The sequence below is a fragment of the Emys orbicularis genome, chromosome 1, assembly GCF_028017835.1.
Source record: "Emys orbicularis isolate rEmyOrb1 chromosome 1, rEmyOrb1.hap1, whole genome shotgun sequence".
In the NCBI taxonomy this organism is placed as follows: domain Eukaryota; kingdom Metazoa; phylum Chordata; order Testudines; family Emydidae; genus Emys; species Emys orbicularis.
In genome coordinates this window covers 41,806,608-41,826,560 of record NC_088683.1, presented here as the reverse complement: position 1 = coordinate 41,826,560, position 19,953 = coordinate 41,806,608, and the positions used below count along the sequence as shown (strand labels likewise).

At 44.0% G+C, this 19,953-nt stretch overlaps 1 protein-coding gene across 1 annotated transcript in view; it reads left to right on the top strand.

Moving 5' to 3' along the window:
- Positions 1 to 6,325: 6,325 nt before the first annotated feature.
- TUBGCP6 (tubulin gamma complex component 6) overlaps positions 6,326 to 19,953 on the top strand; it is a 32,348-nt gene continuing 18,720 nt past the window's right edge. Inside the window, exons 1-9 of the mRNA XM_065413189.1 lie at positions 6,326 to 7,072; positions 8,815 to 8,978; positions 13,198 to 13,408; positions 13,964 to 14,137; positions 14,869 to 14,990; positions 15,559 to 15,634; positions 16,839 to 16,948; positions 18,968 to 19,059; positions 19,161 to 19,300. Of these exons, the coding sequence (XP_065269261.1) occupies positions 6,326 to 7,072; positions 8,815 to 8,978; positions 13,198 to 13,408; positions 13,964 to 14,137; positions 14,869 to 14,990; positions 15,559 to 15,634; positions 16,839 to 16,948; positions 18,968 to 19,059; positions 19,161 to 19,300 (1,836 nt within the window). The remainder of the gene's footprint in view (positions 7,073 to 8,814; positions 8,979 to 13,197; positions 13,409 to 13,963; positions 14,138 to 14,868; positions 14,991 to 15,558; positions 15,635 to 16,838; positions 16,949 to 18,967; positions 19,060 to 19,160; positions 19,301 to 19,953) is intronic.

Genomic DNA, 19,953 nt, shown 5'->3' with positions numbered 1-19,953 from the left:
GGAGCTTCCCCCATGCCTCTCCCATTCAGTCAGGCACATGTGTCCCTCCACCTCCACTCAGACACCCATTCCTCCCATCCTCATGTGGCCCTGCACCCCCTCCCCATCCTCATGTGTATCTGTGCCCCTACTCAGACACCCTCTGTCCCTATGTTGCTCTGCACCCCCTCCCCCATCACCATGTGGCCCTGCACCTCCCTCCCCACTATGTCCCTATGCCTCCACTCCAATTCAGCCCCGGCCCCAGCCTGTCCTCCCCTACTAGCCCTTATGAGCCCCTGTCTGACACCCCCCCACCCACCCACCCACACTGCTGTCTCCCCATAACCCCTGTCTCCTGCGTAGAAGGCTCTGCAGGCTCTTTCTCTTCCCTGGCTTACTGAGAGCTGCTGCTGTGTTCTATCGCCAAAGCGCCCTCTGGTGGGCAAAAGGAAGCACTGCAGAAATTATTTTCTGCTGGGAGGTGCTGCTGTGTTCTGTCACTTCAGTGCCCTCTGGTGGGCAAAAGGTGGAACTGCAGCAACTTTTCAGCAGAAGCTTTTTTCTGCACAAAAAGTTTAAAATATGCACGGCTAATTAATTATGCACGCGTGCAGTGGCACAGAATTCCCCCAGGAGTGAAAAAGACTAGGAGCCAAAACTCATCAGTTCTATTCCAAAGTGCTACATTCTGTTGCCTTAATACTACTTAACATATACAGCATATCTCATCCAAGAATTTAAAAATATTTTACAAATATTCTTTATGCCTTGTATTCCCTGTACTGTGATATAAATAAGTATCACTGTTCCCATTGTTCAGGTGGCAAAATTTGAAGCTCGGAGAGATTTAAGTGTCTTGCCAGAAGCTACAAAGTGAGGGAGTGGTAACACTATGATTAGAACTCAAGTTGCCTGACTGTGTCCCATATCTAATCAATTGAGACTTAAACTGTGTCCCATGCAACCCACTTAATTCCTCTATTCCTGTTTGTGTGTATATAAAATAGGGATAACTTATTTATCTTGTGCTTTGAAAACATAAAGCAATGTAAAATTATTATTATTGTTACTAGGGGCAGATCCAAGAGCAGCACTACAAATAGACAAGTAAACATTGCTCCCTTCATCTTAGCTCTGCTGTTTCCAAAAGCCAGCAAAATCTTAGCTTGGCAGATCCAAACCGAACAGAGCAGGAGAAGCTTGTTAACGATGCTGAATTCAGTTTTTAGTGGACCAAAATATGGCAACCCTTGAACTACTGGCTAGTGTGATACATGGAAGCAAATGATGTACATGAATGTGTTGCAGAGCGCCTCTTAAAATTAAGTTGCTTAAAGCCAAAGAAAATTCCCAGACAAAAAATGTTGAGCTGGAATTAGTACAATGTAACTGAAACTTAAGAGGAAAATACCTTTGAGAATTAAGCATCTTTGGGGCTAAATCATTGTTATGAAAATGTTTAGAAAAATCAGGTATACAGGTAGCACATACTATCATTTTAATGTACATGCTAATTTTGTAGCTTAGAAATCAAGTAACACATATACTTTGTTATAACTTGACACTTTTTTCACTGACAAATACACATAACAAAATGATTATTAAAGATACAAGTCTTCTGTAGCACTTCTTTCACATATTTATAGTAAAATCACACCAGAATAAAATAAAAGAATTCACTAAGATTGTATTCTTTTATTTCGGTTTCTAACATACCATTTGGCTTCACATTACTGAAAGAAACAGGAAAGTCACACAAAATGGCTTTTTCAATGTCTGAAAGCCAGTAAATTCAAAACTGATGTTACACTTTTTTTTTTTTAAGGCATGGAAATGCAGAATGGAGGTACCCATTCTTCTGCCCTAAATCAAGACAATCATCTGTCTGCAGGTCAAGCAGTTTCAGAACTGTTCCACTGATCTACCCTGACTACTGACAGAGGGAAGAGAGGAGTTTAAATAGTACTCGTGGGGGAATTCTGCACCACTATGTGCATGCAGAATTCATGTCCCCCACATTTTTCTTTAATTTCCTGCAAAAAAAAATGACTTTCTGACGGGGAAGCAAATGGAAACTGCAAGAGTGGTCACGTGCCCCTTTTCAGCAGCATGGGCACATCATTTCAGGCACCCAGAACAGCTGGCAGAGAGGTAAATCACTGCGGCGGGGAGAGGAGGGGGATGCTGAGGACGCCCCAGCTGGTGGCTCCTACCCTGTACTGGGCTTAGCTGCTATTCCCAGCTGGGCTGGGGAGGACAAGACTTCCTCTTCCCCTGCAAGGAGTGACGGGGTTTGGGTCAGACCCACCCCCAGAAACCTCCCCTGGCTGCAGGAACCTCTTCCCCATTCCTGCCCCTATCTAAATCATGGGAGGAGGGGTCATTGAGGATGGGGAGTTGCTCCCCCATCCACCCAAACCCCGTGCATCTGGACCCCCCATGCCCAGGCCCCCCTGCCAAGCCTCACCTCCCCCAGAACTCCCCGCATCCAAACTCCCACCCTGCCATGCCTCACCCCCTGCATCCAGAGCCCCTCTGCACCCAGACTCTTCCTGCCGAGCCACAACCCCCCACACCCAGGCCCCTATGTGCTGAGCCCCATCCCGCCACACCCATCCCTCCGATGAGCCCCAACCATCTTCACCTGGACCCCCCGGCAGCATCCCATTGCTCCTGCGCCCAGAACCCCACAATGAGCCCATGTGCATCCAGCTCCTCCCTGCACCCAGGTCCCCCACGGAGCCGGAGGGTTGCCAACTGTTTAATTGCACAAACCCAAACACCCTTACCCTGCCCCCTGCCACACCCCTTCCCTGAGGCCACAGCCCTGCCCCATTCCTTCTCCAAGGCCCCGCCACCCGCTCACTCCATCACGTCACTCGCTGTCCCCCACCCTCACTCCCTTTCACCGGGCAGGGGGTTGGGTGCGGAAGGGGGTGCGGGCTCTGGCCAGGGGCCGAGGGGTTAGGAGTGTGGGAGGGGACTCCAGGCTGAGCCTGGGGCAGAGTGTTGGGGTGCAGGATGGAGTGTGGGCTCTGGGAGGGAGTTTGGATGTGGGAGGGGGCTTAGGACTGGGCAGGGGGTTGGGGTGCAGGAGGTAGTGAGAGGTGCGGGCTCCGTCTCGGCGATGCTTACCTCAGGCAGCTCCTGGAAGCGATTGGCATGTCCGGCACCTAGACTCAGGGCCGGCTAGAGGGCTCTGTGCGCTGCACCTGCCTGCAGGCACTGCCCCCGCAGCTCCCATTGGCTGCGGTTCCTGGCCAATGGGAGCTGCGGAGTTGGCGCTCGGGGCAGAGGCAGCACACAGAGACCCCCTGGCCACCCTTGTGTCTAGGAGCCAGAGGGACATGCCGGTCGCTTCCCGGAGCCATGCGGAGCCAGGGCAGGTAAGGAGCCTGCCTTAGTCCCGCTGTGCTGAGGACCGGACTTTTAGTGGCCTATTAAAATCTCCCAGATTGGTTTCAGTAGCCACCAGGAGATCGATTTTGATTCTGGGAGGCTCCTGGCCAATCTGGAAGAGTTGGCAACCCTACTGAGTGCCTGCATCAATTGCCCCACACAGAACCCTCTCTCCCACACCTGGAAGCCCCCACACTTGGATCCTGCCAAGCTGAGCCTGTCTACCCACACCTGGTGCCAGGGCCGGCTCTGGCTTTTTTGCCGCCCCAGGCAAAAAAGCCTCCCGCCGCCCCCCGGCGGGGTGCGCGGCAGGGGAGGGCGGCGAGCCCGGCCGGGGCCCCGCTCTCCCCGACCGGCCGGAGCGCCGGGAGGAGGGCGGAGAGCCCGGCCGCGGCCCCGCTCTCCCCGGCCGGCCGGAGCGCCGGGGGAGGGCGGCCCCGCTCTTCCCGGCTGGCCAGAGCGCCAGGGGGAGGGCAGCGAGCCCGGCCGCAGCCCCGCTCTCCCCGGGTGAGCGCCGCCCCCCTCCAGGTGCCGCCCCAAGCACATGCTTGGAGGGCTGGTGCCTGGAGCCGGCCCTGCCTGGTGCAGAGGGGCAGGACCCTGGGGTGTTTCTGGGGCAAGTCCGGCCCTTGCACTGTGCCAGGGTTGGGTGTAGCCTCTGTGTCTCTGGGTGGTGCTGCAGGGTGATCTCCCATCTCCGTGCAGCCAGTGGCCTGTACTCCCCACTGCCATGCTAGAGTAGGGTTGCCTGGTGTACGGTTTTCGACGGGAAAGTCTGGTTGAATGTCTGGTTAGCACTGCTGGCTGGACACTAAGTCTGGTTATCTGCAGTAACCAGCCTCTGCCACGAGGGGCAGGGGAAGAGCAGCAGCTGCTGGAGCCTGGAGGAGCACTCAGGAACAGCTCCCACCAGTGGAGAGAGGTACCGGCGGCTCCCTTTCCTCTACCCTTCCCCACTCACCCCTCTGCCCCTGGAGCACGCCTGCCCCGCCCCAGTCACCCATCTACCCCTGTAGCCCTGATCACCTGGTGGGAGGAGGGAGGTCAGTTGCGTAGCCAGGTTCTAAGAGCAGGAGGAGCAAACATTAAAAAGGCGCCCCCCCTTGGCTCCTCCTCTGGCCACGCCCCCTTGGCTCCTCCTCCGGCTACACTACTGAGGGAGGTGGAGAGAGCAGTGAGCGGGAGAGGGGCAGGGCCTCGAGAGAAAGAGGTGGAGCAAGGGGAGATTCTGGTGCTCAGTGCCTGGTTTTCACACTTTAGAAAGTGGGCCACCCTGTGCTAGAGCCTCCACATTTATTTATTGACAAATAAAATTTACAGAATCCTGCAGAATTTTAAAATAGTGTGTGCAGATTTTTTTTTTTTTTTGGTGCAGAATTCCCTCCAGAGTAGGGTGACCAGATAGCAACTGTGAAAAAACGGGATGGGGTTGGGCGCCTATATAAGAAAAAGTCCCAAAAAACGGGACTGTCCCTATAAAAACGGGACATCTGGTCACCCTACTCCGGAGCAAACAACAGGTTGATCTGGAACCCCCTGTCAATGCAAAACCATCCCGCCTTCGCAGCGACCTTAAATACGCCCCACAATTACCAGCAAAAAGAAACAACCCAAGCGCAACACGTGGCTTTACGCGCCCCCTTCCCGCGCTGCCCCTTAACCCCGTCCCTCCCCCAGTACACCCGCTATGGGAGCCCCGCCCCCTCTGCCATCCCATCCCCGTGAGCCCCGCCCCTTCTGTGAGCCCCGCCTCTCCCGCTCACAGCAGCCCCAGGCCCCGCCCTGTTCCCCCGCCCGCGAGCTGAGTCCCCCGCTCCCGCCTCCCCCCGCCCCTGGCTGCCAGGGCCCGTCGCTCTCCCGTGACGTGCCAATGGCGCCGCCGCGCTCTTGCTGCGCTCCGGAGCCGGAGAGCGGGACGGGGGACGCGGGGCCGGGGGCTGCTCTCGGGCTGAAGCGGCCGGTGGGCCCGCGGGAGCGAGCAGCCCTGAGAGGCGCCTGGGGCTGCTCAGCGCGGGGTAGGGGCTGGGGGATCTACCCCTGGGCATTGGGATGGGCTGCCCCAGGTCTGGCAGGAGAGGCTGGGGGTTGCCCCGGGACTAGCCCGACTATTGGGGGGCTGGGAGCTGCCTGCTGCCTCGGGTATGGGGGGGGGGCGCGTCACCCCAGTCACTGGGTGAGTGTGGGCTTGCTCGACTGGGACAGGTTACAGTCACTGTATGTTTTGAAGGGGACGTGGACTGGTGCACTTCTTTTGGTGGGAGCAGTGGGGACAGGGTGGACTAGGCACTAATGTTTTTACTGTTGTGTGCCCATGGGGACAGGGTGGACTAGGCACTGCCCCTATTTTTAGCAGCTGTTGACTACGTTCCCTGTCTAGGCTAGCACTCAAACTATTACTATCGCCAGAATAATTTTTATCTCACACCCTTTTTATACTGTATTGTTTGAACTCATAGTATAAAATTTAGCTGAAAGTTATTTTTGTTAATCAAGTTGTTAGTGGGAAATATCCTGAAAAAAGTTAGTATTGACAAGACACTTGGATGTGTTAGTGCTGGACAGCGAAACACTCCTCTCCCATGGTAACCTGTGTTCATTGAAGTACCACGTAACCTGTGTTCGTTCATGTACCACGGCAGGCTTTTTCTCATGGTGTAACCTGTCCTCTTAAAAAAAGTGTGAGATCAAAATTAGGGTGTTTATATATAATGAAACAGAGGTTATGATGTAGCAGTTTGGTTTGGTTTTATCTGTAACACTACACATTGGGCTAACCGTATTTTAAATTTAAGTACATTAACACATACTTACAGAGGTTCTACGTGTGTAATTAGTCACTGTCTCTTTTTTTTTCTTTGTATTTTCCAGGTCTTGAAATGGAATCAAAGATCAAACATACAGTTGTATTTGCAATGAATTGACTTTACCACTCATTTGTGTTGAAATGGAGAGTATTACACAGCTGTTTAGTGATTTGTGTGAAGCACACATGACAGGTTTGTCATGGAAGGTACATCTGGGCAGACAGAAGATCAGCAAGAAAAGGGCTAAGCAAAATCTAAAAAGGGTTGCATATAATGCCCTGTTCATGAATCTTTTTCAGGAGGAGGCACGTAAAGTGCCGTCAAACATTTCCAGACTTCCAGTGAAAAACAAAATTTTAATGCTGTCTTTCAACTTGAGAGTTGGCGGAATGGGCGCTCAAGCAGATAGGCTGGAGAAACTCGTGGAGGAACTGGAAACATCTGATTGCTTACCATTTACGGAAATTAATTCTATTCTGGATCTTCTAGTACAGCTTGTAGGAACTGGTCCCCCTCAGCTTCTACCACAAAAAAAGGACTATTTTCTGAACAACAAGTATGTTGGGAGAAATGTTAAATATCAGGGTTATGATTATTATGATGTGAGTGTATTTGAAGCTGATATACAGACTTTAATTACAAATGAAGAGTATCAGTTTAATGACACAATTCAAAAGACAGTTCAGATAATGGAGGCTGCACCCGGCACTGGACTTCCTGCCATCAGATTATTTTCACAGAACTACCCTATTGGTGACAAGTTTGAGAAGGAAACACGTGTCTCACTCTTTGGTGCTCTTGTCCATAGCCGTACTTATGACATGGACATCAGGTTGGATCTGCCACCAGTACCTGACAGTGCGGATTTGTCTGGACTTGCGATTAAAGTATGGTGTCTTTATTTTCACTATACTTATTATTTTACTTCAGAGTATATACATACTTCCAATATGCCTTTTTGAAACTCTTTTGTTTAATAAACAGCCATTTCTTGTAGTAGTATCAACATTACAAAGGTGTGGATTAAAACATTTGCTTATGTCTTTTCCTGCTCATAATATTTAATTTACATGTGAGCATCCCTCTGTACATATCTGTTCTAGTATCCAGTTTTGCTGTCAAAGTCTACTTGTATATAAAATAAGTAGTTTAAGCTTTTTTTAATTGGAGCTCTTCTTGAGATGGATTGATGTAGGCCCCCCCCCCCCCACACACACACACACATGAAACCTTTCACTAAGCATAGTTTCCACTATCTCTTTTTTGCTATTGTTTTTCTCTTCGTCTTGTATTGTTATATAGCACTGATAGGCACTGCAGAAGAAGCTAGATTAACAGATTTGTTCTTTTTTTTTTTTTTTTTTCCTGTGGATGGGTATCTTTTGCTTTTTCTGTTTTTAATCTTTCTTTTTTCCTCTTGTTTTATTGTTGCCCCTGTAATTCTCCCATTTAATAGAGAAGGCTACATGCTACTTAGGGTGAAGTTGGTCCAGTAGCAGTTTCTTTTGCCTAGGCAGTGTATGCTTTTGCTACTGAGCTAAGTTTGGTGGGAGCAGAGGCATGGGCTAGCACAGTGGAGGGAGCTGCGGGAAGTGGCGTGGGCTGCAGGGACGTGTTGGTCGCCGCTTCCTGCAGCTCCCATTGGTCGAGAACAGTGAACTGCAGGCACTGGGAGCTGCGGGCAGCCGTGCGAATGTAAACAAACTGTCTCGTGGCCCACCAGTGGATTACCCTGAAGGGGCTGCAGGTTGCCCACCACTGGGCTAGCAGGTTGCTGCCTGAATCTGCAGCCCTATACACAGGAATTTCAGATTCAGCTTTCATTAGGATTTATGACAGGAACATGGAAGGAAGGCTGGCATGCTTAAAGGAGCTGCATGCCACTTTACCTGTAGCTGTGGGTGCACATTGTAGTTGAAGGGGTGAGTCAGATCCTGGGTCAAGGAAGCAACTCTTTTTCTTTACATGCCTGTACCCCTTCTCTCAGGTTGGAAAACACCGTGTTAAATGTTCTTAGGAGCAACTTGCGTCCAATCAATTTGACCTATTACACAGACTTGGGGTATTACATTGCACACCAAGCTCCCAACAAAGTCAGTGGGAGTTCCATGATTGGGATGTTTAGAGGCCCTGATCCTGCAAACACGTGCCTGATTTTATGCACATGAGTAGTCCCAGTGAAAACAATGGAACTGGTCATGGACACTTTAATCACATGCATAAGAATTTGTGGGATCAGGGCCTAAGTCACTTATTTTGTGAAAAAGAAAAACTAAACAGATTTATTTTTCTGGAGCATTATGTATTATTCGACATCTAGTTTCTGAACTGACGTTATATTCAGAGTAAAATATTTCCACTTCTGGTACTAACAAATTGTTAATATCTTAGTTTGATTATTCCATTGGCTACCAAAAAAAAAGGCTTGTCAGAAATTGAAGTGGATTTTATTGTTTTTGTTACAAATAACAAAGTTTCAGTTTGTATAAATAATAAAGCCCAAGTCCTTAAAATGAACATCTTTGATTAATTGTTAAATTGAGGCCAACAATTAAATGGGATTAGCATAATTTTCCTCAATGAATGTTGCATATATGTGTAAAGTTTGAACTCTCATGGTTATTTACAGGTTCCTCAAAGTATAGATCAATCAGACGATGAGGGATTCCAATCAGCATCCAATCTGACTCCTGATTCTCAATCGGAACCCAGCATGACTCCAGACATAGACCTTTGGGATGCCGTACTTACTTATGGACCCAGCAAACGAAGATGCTGGGAAAGAATTGGATGGTATGTGTTTGATGTTAAGATGCAAAATAATTGCATGCTTTATGTATGGTTTGTATGTATTTTAGTTGGAAGTGACCTTAATTAGAACAAACAAAGGAATATACCATCTGATTTGGAACATGGAGTTCAATATCTTGAGGCTCTGAAGCTTATTTCTGTTCCCACCGAGCTATGTTTTTGCCAGATGACAGTGTAGCGCTCTATGGCATTTTTCAAGGGGCATGACAGTTTTCCTTGCTGCCATTTAGATTTTGAGATTTTAGTGGCATGGACTGTGTCTTCATATGTGTGTGACAGAGACTAGCACATAGTGGGTGCTACCATAATAGAAATCAATAACACTTTAGGTAGAGGGAGTACTTCTCATTTTATGAACCGCTATTCTTGTTCTAAGGGGGGGAGGGGATTTGCATATGTTAATGCAAGTACTTGGATCCTTTTTCCTCTTCAAAGCAATTAACAAACATGAACCACAAGTTAAATAAATATTGTCCTCATTTTGCTGATGGGGAAACTGCAACATTTTCAGGGCTATGGAGGATCTGGTAACTCCAGTCCAGTGTTCTTTCTGTTTGTGAACAGTTGACACAAATAATCTATCAGTGGGAATTCTTGACATGTATATAATCCCCTTCACTCTACTGATTCATTTCAACCAATAAAATGGCATTATGCAAATTAACAGTAGCATCCTAATGAACAGTTTTAGTTGATTGGTTATGATGGTTGTCATTTTGTCAAATGGCAGCATTTAAGAATGACTTGAGCTTTAACATGGGCTTGACTACCCAATAACCATTATTAATGGTTGATATTTTTAATGTAGCTAATTTCAACCTATTTTCTTCAAATGGAACTTTTGCATAAGGTTTTAATATGAATTATATGGAAAATGTTAAGAGCCTATTTTGTTCCATTATTCAGATCATTTGGGTCAAGAAAAAGTCAGGGAATGTTGAATTTCAAAAAGTGATTATTTTTAAAATATTTGTGCTAGGGAATATAAGGAAGTACTTAACCCAGAAATTGATCTAGAATATTCACTTGTCCTGTGAAAAGCAATTATGCCAATTCTTGAAACAAAATTCATTAATTACACTGTATAATAGACTAAACATTAGCTGGACTTACCTATCAATATGGATCTATAGAAGGTGTATGATCATGTACCATGAGAACTATTTTGGTGGATTTTGTGATGGAGAGGTGTGCCAGAAGGGTATGTCCATCTTATCGAAGATATGTATGATGGAGTGACTACCGTAGTCAAAACTAAATGGGGCTATGTTACAGAATTTCCTGTAAGCATTGGCCTGCATCAGAGATCAGCATTGATCCTCTTTTTATTTGCAGTTCTCATGGATGTGGAAAGTGAGAGTATACAAAGAACTGCTTTGGAAAATGCGGTTCACTGATGACCTAGTGATATGTGCAGAAGATTGGGAGATCCTGCAAGTCAATTTTGAATAGTAGCAACATAGTTTTGAGCAGGCTGGACTTAAAGTGAACATGGGTTAGACCGTGGCTATGATAACTGAGGGAGAAGGACTCTCCGTAAAGGATATCACAGGCAGAAAGCTCAGAAGAGTGAAATAGTTTAAATACTAGGATCAGTGGTTGCTGATGATGGTGTCCTCCTGAGTGATATCCAGCATAAAGCTGTGTGGTGCAAATGGCAGGAGCAGATCCCAGTTCTCTATGACAAAACGATGCCAGTAAAATTAAGATAGACTGTATAAAACTGTAATTCGACACATCTTAATGTATGGAACAGAGACTTGATCAGTCGCAAGAAATCAATATGCTTAGAGCCCTTTGCTGATACAAAATTTGTATCCGTATCCGATCCGCAATCTGCAAAAATGATCCATGGATATAAAGCAGATATCTGCAAATTTGCAGGGCTCTAAATATGCTCTCCACCATGGAAATGAAGATGTTGACGTGGTCAGATGGTTGGACGCTCCATGATAGGAAGTGAAATGAGGTTGTAAGGGGCCTAAAGGCAGGTTGCTCCAATTGAGCACAACTTGAGGGAGGCAAGGCTCTGTTGGTATGGGCATATCAGTGGAGACGAGAGAGCTCTATCAGCAGCAGACCTCTTGCAATTGTTGTGGATGGAAGATGACCAAGGAGGAGACAAAGACTCAGTATGTGGACCAGATATCAGCAGAGTACAGTGAGCCCAATCTGCACAAGAGCCTGACATACACCTCATGAGTTTTGAAAGAAGGCTATAAAAGTTGCTGACCCCCAATAGGGAAGTGGAAAGAGAGGAGGAGGAGAAGTGCTGTTTTAGCTCATATGTTTTGTTTTAACCCAGTAGTTCTCTACCTGTGGTCTGCAGATCCCTGGGGGTCTGGGTTTGTTTACCTGCCGCGTCCGCAGGTTCAGCCGATCGCTGTGCTGGCCACAGCTTCCCACAGCCCCCATTGGCCTGGAGCAGCGAACCATGGCCAGTGGGAGCCGCGATCGGCCGAACCTGAGGATGCGGCAGGTAAACAAACCGGCCCGGCCTGCCAGGGTGCTTACCCTGGCAGGCCGCGGGCCAAAGGTTGCCGATCCCTGTTATATAAGGTACGCGGACTTGTGAATAAACTTGTGCTTAAGTGTTGTGGGACCAGGTCATGTGTGATTGTTTTCTAGTGGCTTTTCAATGCCATTTAGCAATAGTGATTTTTATAATTAAGTTATTACTGGAAGCTGTGTGTAATATATGAACAGTATTTTGAATGTTTTGGTTCTGTGTTTAGATTTCAGGTTCTTTAATGCAGGGACATGCCTTTCTGTTTGTTCTGTAAATTCTCTAGAACACATCTGGTGCTGTAAAAATTATCGTAATTAAGAATGAGTTGGTAGTGGAGAGATTTTTAGGTTGTAGTTCAGAATTGGCTCTTGGCAGTTGCCTAGCATTTTTAACACTTGCGCTGCAGAACTTCAGTTACTATTTTAACAAACATTATTTGTAACTTCAGCAGTTAATTTGTATAGGTAATTTTGTGTAAGCAGTGGTAGTCTCCTTCTCTTCCTCTTTGGGAACCCAACCTGGTCTTTTCACTCTTCCTGTCAGGAGCTGGTGCAGACAGGATCTTGGGGTCAAATACATCTATCACAGGGGTCTCAAATTCAAATGACTACGAGGGCCACATGAGGACTAGTGCATTGAACCGAGGGCCGCATCACTGACACCCCCCTCGCTGCCCCTGGCCCCGCCCCCACTCCACCCCTCCCATTAGGCCCTGCCCCTGCCCCACCTCTTCCCACCCCTTCCCTGCCCCATTCCAACCCCTTTCCCAAAGACCCCACCACAATGCTGCCCCCAGGGGGTGCAGAAAGGGTGCAGGGTGCGGTGGTGGCTCAGGGCAGGGAGTTGAGGTGCAGGAGGGGTGCGGGATGTGGCAGGGGGCTCAGGGCAGGGAGTTGGGGTGCGGGATGTGGCAGGGGGCTCAGGGCAGGAGGTTGGGGTGTGGGATGTGGCTGGGGGCTCAGGGCAGGGGGTTGGGGTGCAGGAGGGGTGTGGGATGTGGCAGGGGGCTCAGGGCAGGGGGTTGGGGTGCAGGAGGGGTGCAGGGTGCGAGCTCCAGCCCGGCGCCGCTTACCTAGAGCAGCTCCGGGGTGGCAGCGGCGCGCACCGGAGCCAGGGCAGGCAGGCAGGCAGGGAGCCTGCCCTGGCCCCCGGCCCCACGCCGCTCTGTTCCAGGAAGCAGCTGGAACTGTGTCCCTGCAGCCCCTGGGGGGGGAGGGGGAAGCTCCCATTGGCCGCGGTTCCCTGTTCCCAGCCAATGGGAGCTGCAGGGGGCGGTGCCTGGAAGGAGGCAATGCAGGAGCCCTCTGCCTCCTTCCCCCTCCCCCCCTGGCCCGAAGGGGCGTGCTGCCAGCTGCTTCAGAGAGTGGCGCGGGGCTCGCAATGCCACAGGAGGCAATCCTGCGGGTAGGCAGGGGGCGGGGGTGGGGCGCGGGGAGCTTGGCGGGCCACACGAAAGAGCCCCGCGGGCCGCGTGTTTGAGACCCCTGATCTATCACTTTCTTCAAGAATGCCATTTCCTGCATGCTTTTGACAGTTGTCCACACAGCCTCCTTATGCAAATGTTGCATTGTAGATAATCCACTGGGGTAAAACATTTTAATGACTGTGTAAAGTTCTGAAATGTCTTTATTTTAAAGGAAAGCAGTTGATTTATTCTTGGCTTTCATTGTTTTTTTATTTTTTCTGACACAGCCCACCTGGTAAAAAAGAGGAACCATATCTTACTGAAGCTGGAAGAGAAGCTTTTGACAAATTTTATAGGCTTCGAGAAGGGGAATTAGAAGTATTTAGTAATACCATTCTCCAGCTTCCACAGCTTGTGCTAATGAAAGAATTTGAACTGGTTAAAGATGTTTTGAATGTCCTTATTGGTGTGGTATCAGCTACATTTTCACTTAATCAGGTATGAAAAACTTTTCTAAGAATGATCATGTTCAGTCACATCAGATTTCATGATTTTTGGTAGAGATTTTTGCAAGAGAAATAATTTTTTTGCATTTGAAGTTTTGTGACTCCTATTAGTATAACTTAAAATAATCAGAGAACTCTTTTACTGCAGTTTAAATGTCCAAAAAAGTCTTCAGAGATCTGCACAAGAAAACGTGTGAGGAAGTAAATTAATGGATTCCATGAATGCATTAAAGTGATGAAAATAATGTATAGAGAACTGTTTGGTTAAAAGATTAAGTAACAAGAATTTTTATATACACTTTAAAATAATTATGATTTAATTTTCCTTCTAAAATTGTGCTACCTTTTATATCTGTTTATCTTTTTGTTTTAGGTATTTAACTCCAGTCACCATAATATTTAAACTGTAAATCTGTGTGCTGTTATTTTAGGCGGGGGGGGGGATTGTTTTCAGGCAGTTGGGGGTGAGGTTGTGTAATTATATAGCACTGAATATATAGTTCTGAAATAACTAACTGGTACTGTCTCCCTTTCTGCACCATTCTAGGCTGCTCAGACATTTGTGATAAAGCAGGGGATATATGTATCTGGAACATCACCTGAGAGCATGAACAATCTCCTGTCAGAAGTTGCTGAATATGGAACATATTACACACGATTGAGTCGCTTCTCTCTTCAGCCAGTCTTAGACTCCTTGTACAACAAAGGGCTTGTATTTCAGGTAATGTACTTGAATGGTGCTAGCCTGCTCAATAGTGTGTTTATTCTTCCTGTAGAGGAATGATCTTGACATGCTGTTTTATTGGGAAGTAAAGGGTGACTGTTTCTCAGGTTCTGCAGTATTGCTAAATATTTGTATAGTAAATATATTAAAAATATAATAGCTCTTTTTTTGTACTTTACATGCACTTCACAATGTAAAAGAAATAAAATGAGTGAAACAGTCCACTTTAATACCTTTTATTAGATCATGTCAGTTTGAAATTGCTTACTGCTTCGTTGTAGATTTTAGTTCTCCAAATGTGATTTGGATTAAGCAATGCAGTGAATCTGTGCATGGTGAGGTGTAATTAATTTTGTTGCTGTCAAATAAGTATTATTTTTTACCCAGAAGGTCAAAGGAAATCTTTGTTTGTAATACCCTATTACAACTATGAAAATAAAAAATGACCTAATTTTGATACATTCTCTTTTTAAATACTCAGTGTAATTCACATTAATGTTAATAGGTGTTGTCCATATGCATGAAAAGGAAAAAATCCTATTATCTTTCAAATACACATCTGTTCTTGTCTTACCATTGAAACTGGACTTTTTTTTTTTAAGATAACGTACCCAAATTAGAATGCAGTAAATGTGTTTTCATGTTGATGTACTGTAATCAGTGTGAACGTAAACTGAGCATTAACAGTTTTAACAGCAGGGTGTTGTCAATGTTTTTTCTTCTATTAGGCATTCACAAGTGGATTGAGGAAGTACCTTCAGTATTATCGAGCATGTGTTTTGTCAACACCTCCCACTTTAAGCCTTCTAACAATCAGTTTTCTCTTCAGAAAATTAGGACGACAGTTAAGGTAATATTATAATATTAAAGCATTGTAGGACTGAAAAAATGAAATCCAGTCCCTTCTTTATGAACACTGAAAATACACTACTAGAGAAGCCTTCCTATTCAATCTTTGGTGTTCATTTTGTAATATTTTCACAGAAAAAATTCTTTACATTCCAGAGGCTGGTGGTAGTAATAATACTACGTAGCTCTTATAGAGTCTTTTTCATCAGTAGATCTCAAAGCACTTTACAGATAAGCTCCTATTATATATCCCCACTTTTTACAGATGGGGAAATTGTGGCACAAGGAGGTGAAGTGAGTAAGGATATACAAGGGCTGATAAACTAGATAACTTTAGTATAAATAGACCTAGAGTCCTGGCCAAATTCCAACTTGAGTCACAGTCTGGTTATCTAAATATTTTCTATAGCTTGAATTGGAGAAATGTTCTCCACCTCCCCTCCCTACACCTGTTCTAGTTTGATGCTGCAGAATGATAGCCCAAGTGTGGCCCATTTCATTGATCACTGTAAATGCCCTGGGATACTTCTGTTTGAAAGATGCTACATAAATGTAATTTTTTTGTTTAGGTATTTAGCTGAGCTCTGTGGCATAGGAACAACTGTATTGGGGATCAGCAGAGGTGCTGGTGCTTCATTTCCTACGGTGATTATTGATCTTTTTTGGAAACCTATTGTTTTAGTGTTAATATCAGTATATCAGCTTCAAATACAATTGAGCAGGTTTTTTAAATGCTCAGTGTTGGCCTCTGCTCCCAATGAAGTCAATGGGAGTTTTAGCAAAGAACACTATTAGATCAGTGCTGAATGCTTTTGAAAATGCCACATAAGTGTTGCATTAAATGAGAGAGAGAATTCATATACTGATTATAAATTGTTAAATTAATGTTGGATGTCCGTCACTGTTCTGTAAGTGGGTATACAATAAAAACACTTTTATAATATAACATATACAATTTTAAATATTTTTCTATTGTATTAACAAAATAATCCAAGCATTAAAAGCAATGCTCAACAGAAGACAGCCTGCTACAATCCTTCCTATTTAGCTTTGCCGCTCTGAAAAGTTTCAGTGAATAGATAAGACCTGAAGGTGAACATACAGGCTCAGTGAGACCAAAGAGGAAATGTGAACTTCAGCATCTGTGGCTTTCCAATGAGAATGCCATGCCAGCCCCAAATATTTAAATATTGGGACTTTACCCTTGTGATTTCAATGGATGAGGGAAAGCTCAAAAAACATGGACCCTAAGATACTCAGGACCCAAATTAAAGCCTTTTATTAGAGTTCAAAATCAACCCCTTGAATTGTCCCTGGAAACTGGTTGGAGTGTAGTGCAGTCTATCGAGCACTGGTGTAATATGCTCTATGCTTGAAACTCTGCTATGTACGTGGGCTGTTTACACTATTGAAGTTTCTATGGTAAAGAGTTACATAGAGTATTACAGAAATTCAGTATATAGAGGTGGTAAATGCAGGGGCAATGGTGGTAAAGTGTACATCTAGTAGGTAAGATTACAATCTCGTGTTCAAGTAAAGATGAGAAAAGTACTCATGACTACAATTGCTATCTGGGTATCCAAAAGCAATCCAGGATCCAGAAAGAATCCTGAAGATTCCAATAAAGCTTTGTCAGTTGAAGGGGCATATGTCACCTCTACCATTTCCTCTGGTTGTTATTGACCCATCCCACCAATATCATTTCAGTTTTATCCAGACTGAGCCATGACCAAATGGTCTCTGTCTAATAAATAGATGTAAAGATGTGTATATTATTAATCTTTTTTTTTACTAATAGTACAATGGATTTTACACTTTTGAAATTTAGTTGTTTATCATTTCTTTTCAGGGAGTAAGATTGCTTTCATACCTGTACAAAGAGGCTCTCAATAACTGTAGTAATGAACATTACCCAGTTCTTCTGTCATTGTTAAAAACCAGCTGTGAACCATATACCAGGTGGGTTGCAGACTATTTGTTTTATAATTGTGCTTAGCAGTGGCTCTGTAATAATAACCTACTGATTTTCCATGTGGGCATTTTTAATGTAATAACCACTCTGAAAAAGTGGATAACTCGGCTGGTTTAGTTTATATAGGGCAGATAGCTTGAAGATTTTCAGAGTGGATGTGAATTATTTTTAATGATTTAAGGTGTGGTTCGGCTCTGAAAAGTGACTGCAAAAATGGCATTGTGTGGTTCCATATTTGCTTCCCAGTGACTTTCGTATCAAAACTTTATTATTATTTTTTTTTAAACAAATAAAAGGATATTTTTTTCCTAACAGCCAACCCAGCAAATTCACTCAGGGATCTGAGACTCAACCAGGGTTCGTTTTCTTTCCTTCTCGTACATAATCACCACCAGTAATAAAGATCCTGCAGCTGACATTTAATTACGCCCAAAACCAGGAGAGATCCCACCTCACTCTCATATACCTGTGTTGGCTCTTCAGTGTTAATAGCAGTTCAAAAGTAGTAAAAACACCTTTTATATCACTAACATAAGCATAGCTGTTGAGTAAGCAGATGTTATCTTTAATAGAGTCCCTTGGATTTAATCAATAGCCACACAACTTTGGAAATTACTTATCTACTTCTATAGAGATGCTAAGGAGTGTATAAAATATTAGACATTTTTAGGAACTACAATAGTAATTTAAAAATAATCAATAATAATGTGGTAAGTATAATAAAATTAAACAGGACAAAACAAACCCATCAAGATATTCTGAACTGAAGACTCCTCCCACTGCCACCCTTTCCGTATGTTCAGTTCCCAGTCAAATTTTGGGCCTCAGACCTTCTCAGCTGTAAACCTGTTGAAATACTTAATTATGGCTTCAGTTCTGCAACTTATACATTGGCAGACTGCTGGATCTTCCTTGTGTTTATTGCAGGATTAGGACAGTAAAGTTATAAGTACATGCATAAACATTTGCAGGATTGAGGCATAAATGTGTTTGTAACAAGTCACTATGAGAACATCAATTGTTTAAGCAATAATGGTTGCCATAGAGGTCATTTCCTGCCAGCTAATGGCTGTCTTGAGGATGTTAACCCAGTCATTAATTCATTAACTTCCAGGAAATGTACAACCTGGAAGTTGTTGTTGCTGTTATAAATCATAAAAATATAAGGATATTAATACACAAAAGGTCTTATTTTTAATTAGGTTAAAGTTGAATTGCGGTTGCTATGGATACATTTTTCTGTTTACAGTACCAGTCTGTTCCTAGGCATTAGACCTTTACAGTAACCAGTAGAAAAGAAGGACTGGGCTGATGCTGCTGTGGGACCCTGAGTTTCAATATCTGTAACTTAGGATAATTTTGTTTCCTCTGTACATACTGGGAGTGTTATCATAAATATATGAAAAAAAGGAATATTTTCTCCCAAAATAATAGTTCACATTTCTCCAGATATATCAAAAGCTGCTCTAGCTCAAAGGAAAAATTGTCTGAATTTGTGTCCTAGAGTTCTATAGCCTCTCTTCTCCTTCTAAACAAGTTGCATCTAATTAAAATTCTTTCTTCCTACCCCCTTCCCCATAAAATGTATTCTATCATTATGACAGTGCAAAGGTTTTTATATATGTCCAGATCAGTAAAAAAAGATTGTTACTTGAATTAGAATGATTTTAAACTGAATGTTTGCAGTTAAGATTCTCTAAAAAAGATGTTGGTTATGCCAAAATGAGGTTTTATATTTTTGGGGAGTTAACTATAGATGTGATCATGCTTAACTTTTATATTTATCCTCCACATGACTTAAAGATTTACCTTTTTGTCATGACTTTGACAAATCTGCTGCTGATTTAATATTTGCGGTGTGTGTATGCACACACACATGTGCATACATACAGATTGAGATATATATGTCAAAGAAAATCATCTGTTGTGTGTATTGGTTCAAAATAAATAATTTTAAAAAGGAAAGAGGGACTTAACTCTGTTGTATAATAATCTTCATTTTTTAGGTTTATCTATGATTGGGTGTACAGTGGTGTATTCCGGGATGTTTATGGCGAATTCATGATTCAAGTGAATGAGGATTATCTTAGCTTCAGAGGTACAGTACATATAAGTAGAACTTTTAGTTTTTTCAGTTTGCATTCTTGTTATCTTTATTAAATACAATATACTTTGATCTTTCTTGTCTTTGATCTATAGATAAACATTACTGGACCCATGGATATATTTTGATTTCAAAAGAAGTAGAAGATTGTGTCCCTGTGTTTCTGAAGCATATTGCCAATGATGTATACATTTGTGGGAAAACCATAAACTTATTGAAATTGTGTTGTCCCAGGGCAAGTACTTGCTTGGTTCTTTCACATTGTGCTACAAAAACAAATTCTTAGCATATGTTGACTAGCTCTGTGGCAAATAAATTTATGCTTTTATTGATAAGTGGCCCTGCCAAGGATGGATGTTGAAGAATGTTATTTAGCTGTTTACATTCAAGTATTCGTGACCTCAGTATTCCAGTGTAACCCAGATGTTGATAGCAAATTGACAAACTATGAATGTGTAGAAGCAAGTTTAAAGTACCCTTTATACAACTTTAGGTTTCATATTTTCCTTTGTGTAAACCCTGAATGTTTTAGGCCCCCAAGCTATTGTTCTCCAACACCCAGACAACACTGACCAAAGCAGAGGGCCTCCTCTCCCTAAAGAGCTGAGTTTAGCCAATCTGGAGATCATACCTTCTCCCCCCATTATTTTGGCTTTTTTTTTTTTGCTGCACCCTTATTCAGACACACTGTAATAGTTCCACTGTAAACATTTTTTGCAAAACAGATCTGTTTGTCGTAGGAAGAAAGATTGAAATAATAAATTTAAAGTTCCCTTTAATTTACACTTTGATCTTTTCATCTGATTTCTAAGATCTTGTCTTTATATACCTTGCAGGTCTTGGTCACAGGGTATAGAAACATGATCCTGTTATATCAGTTCCATTTTA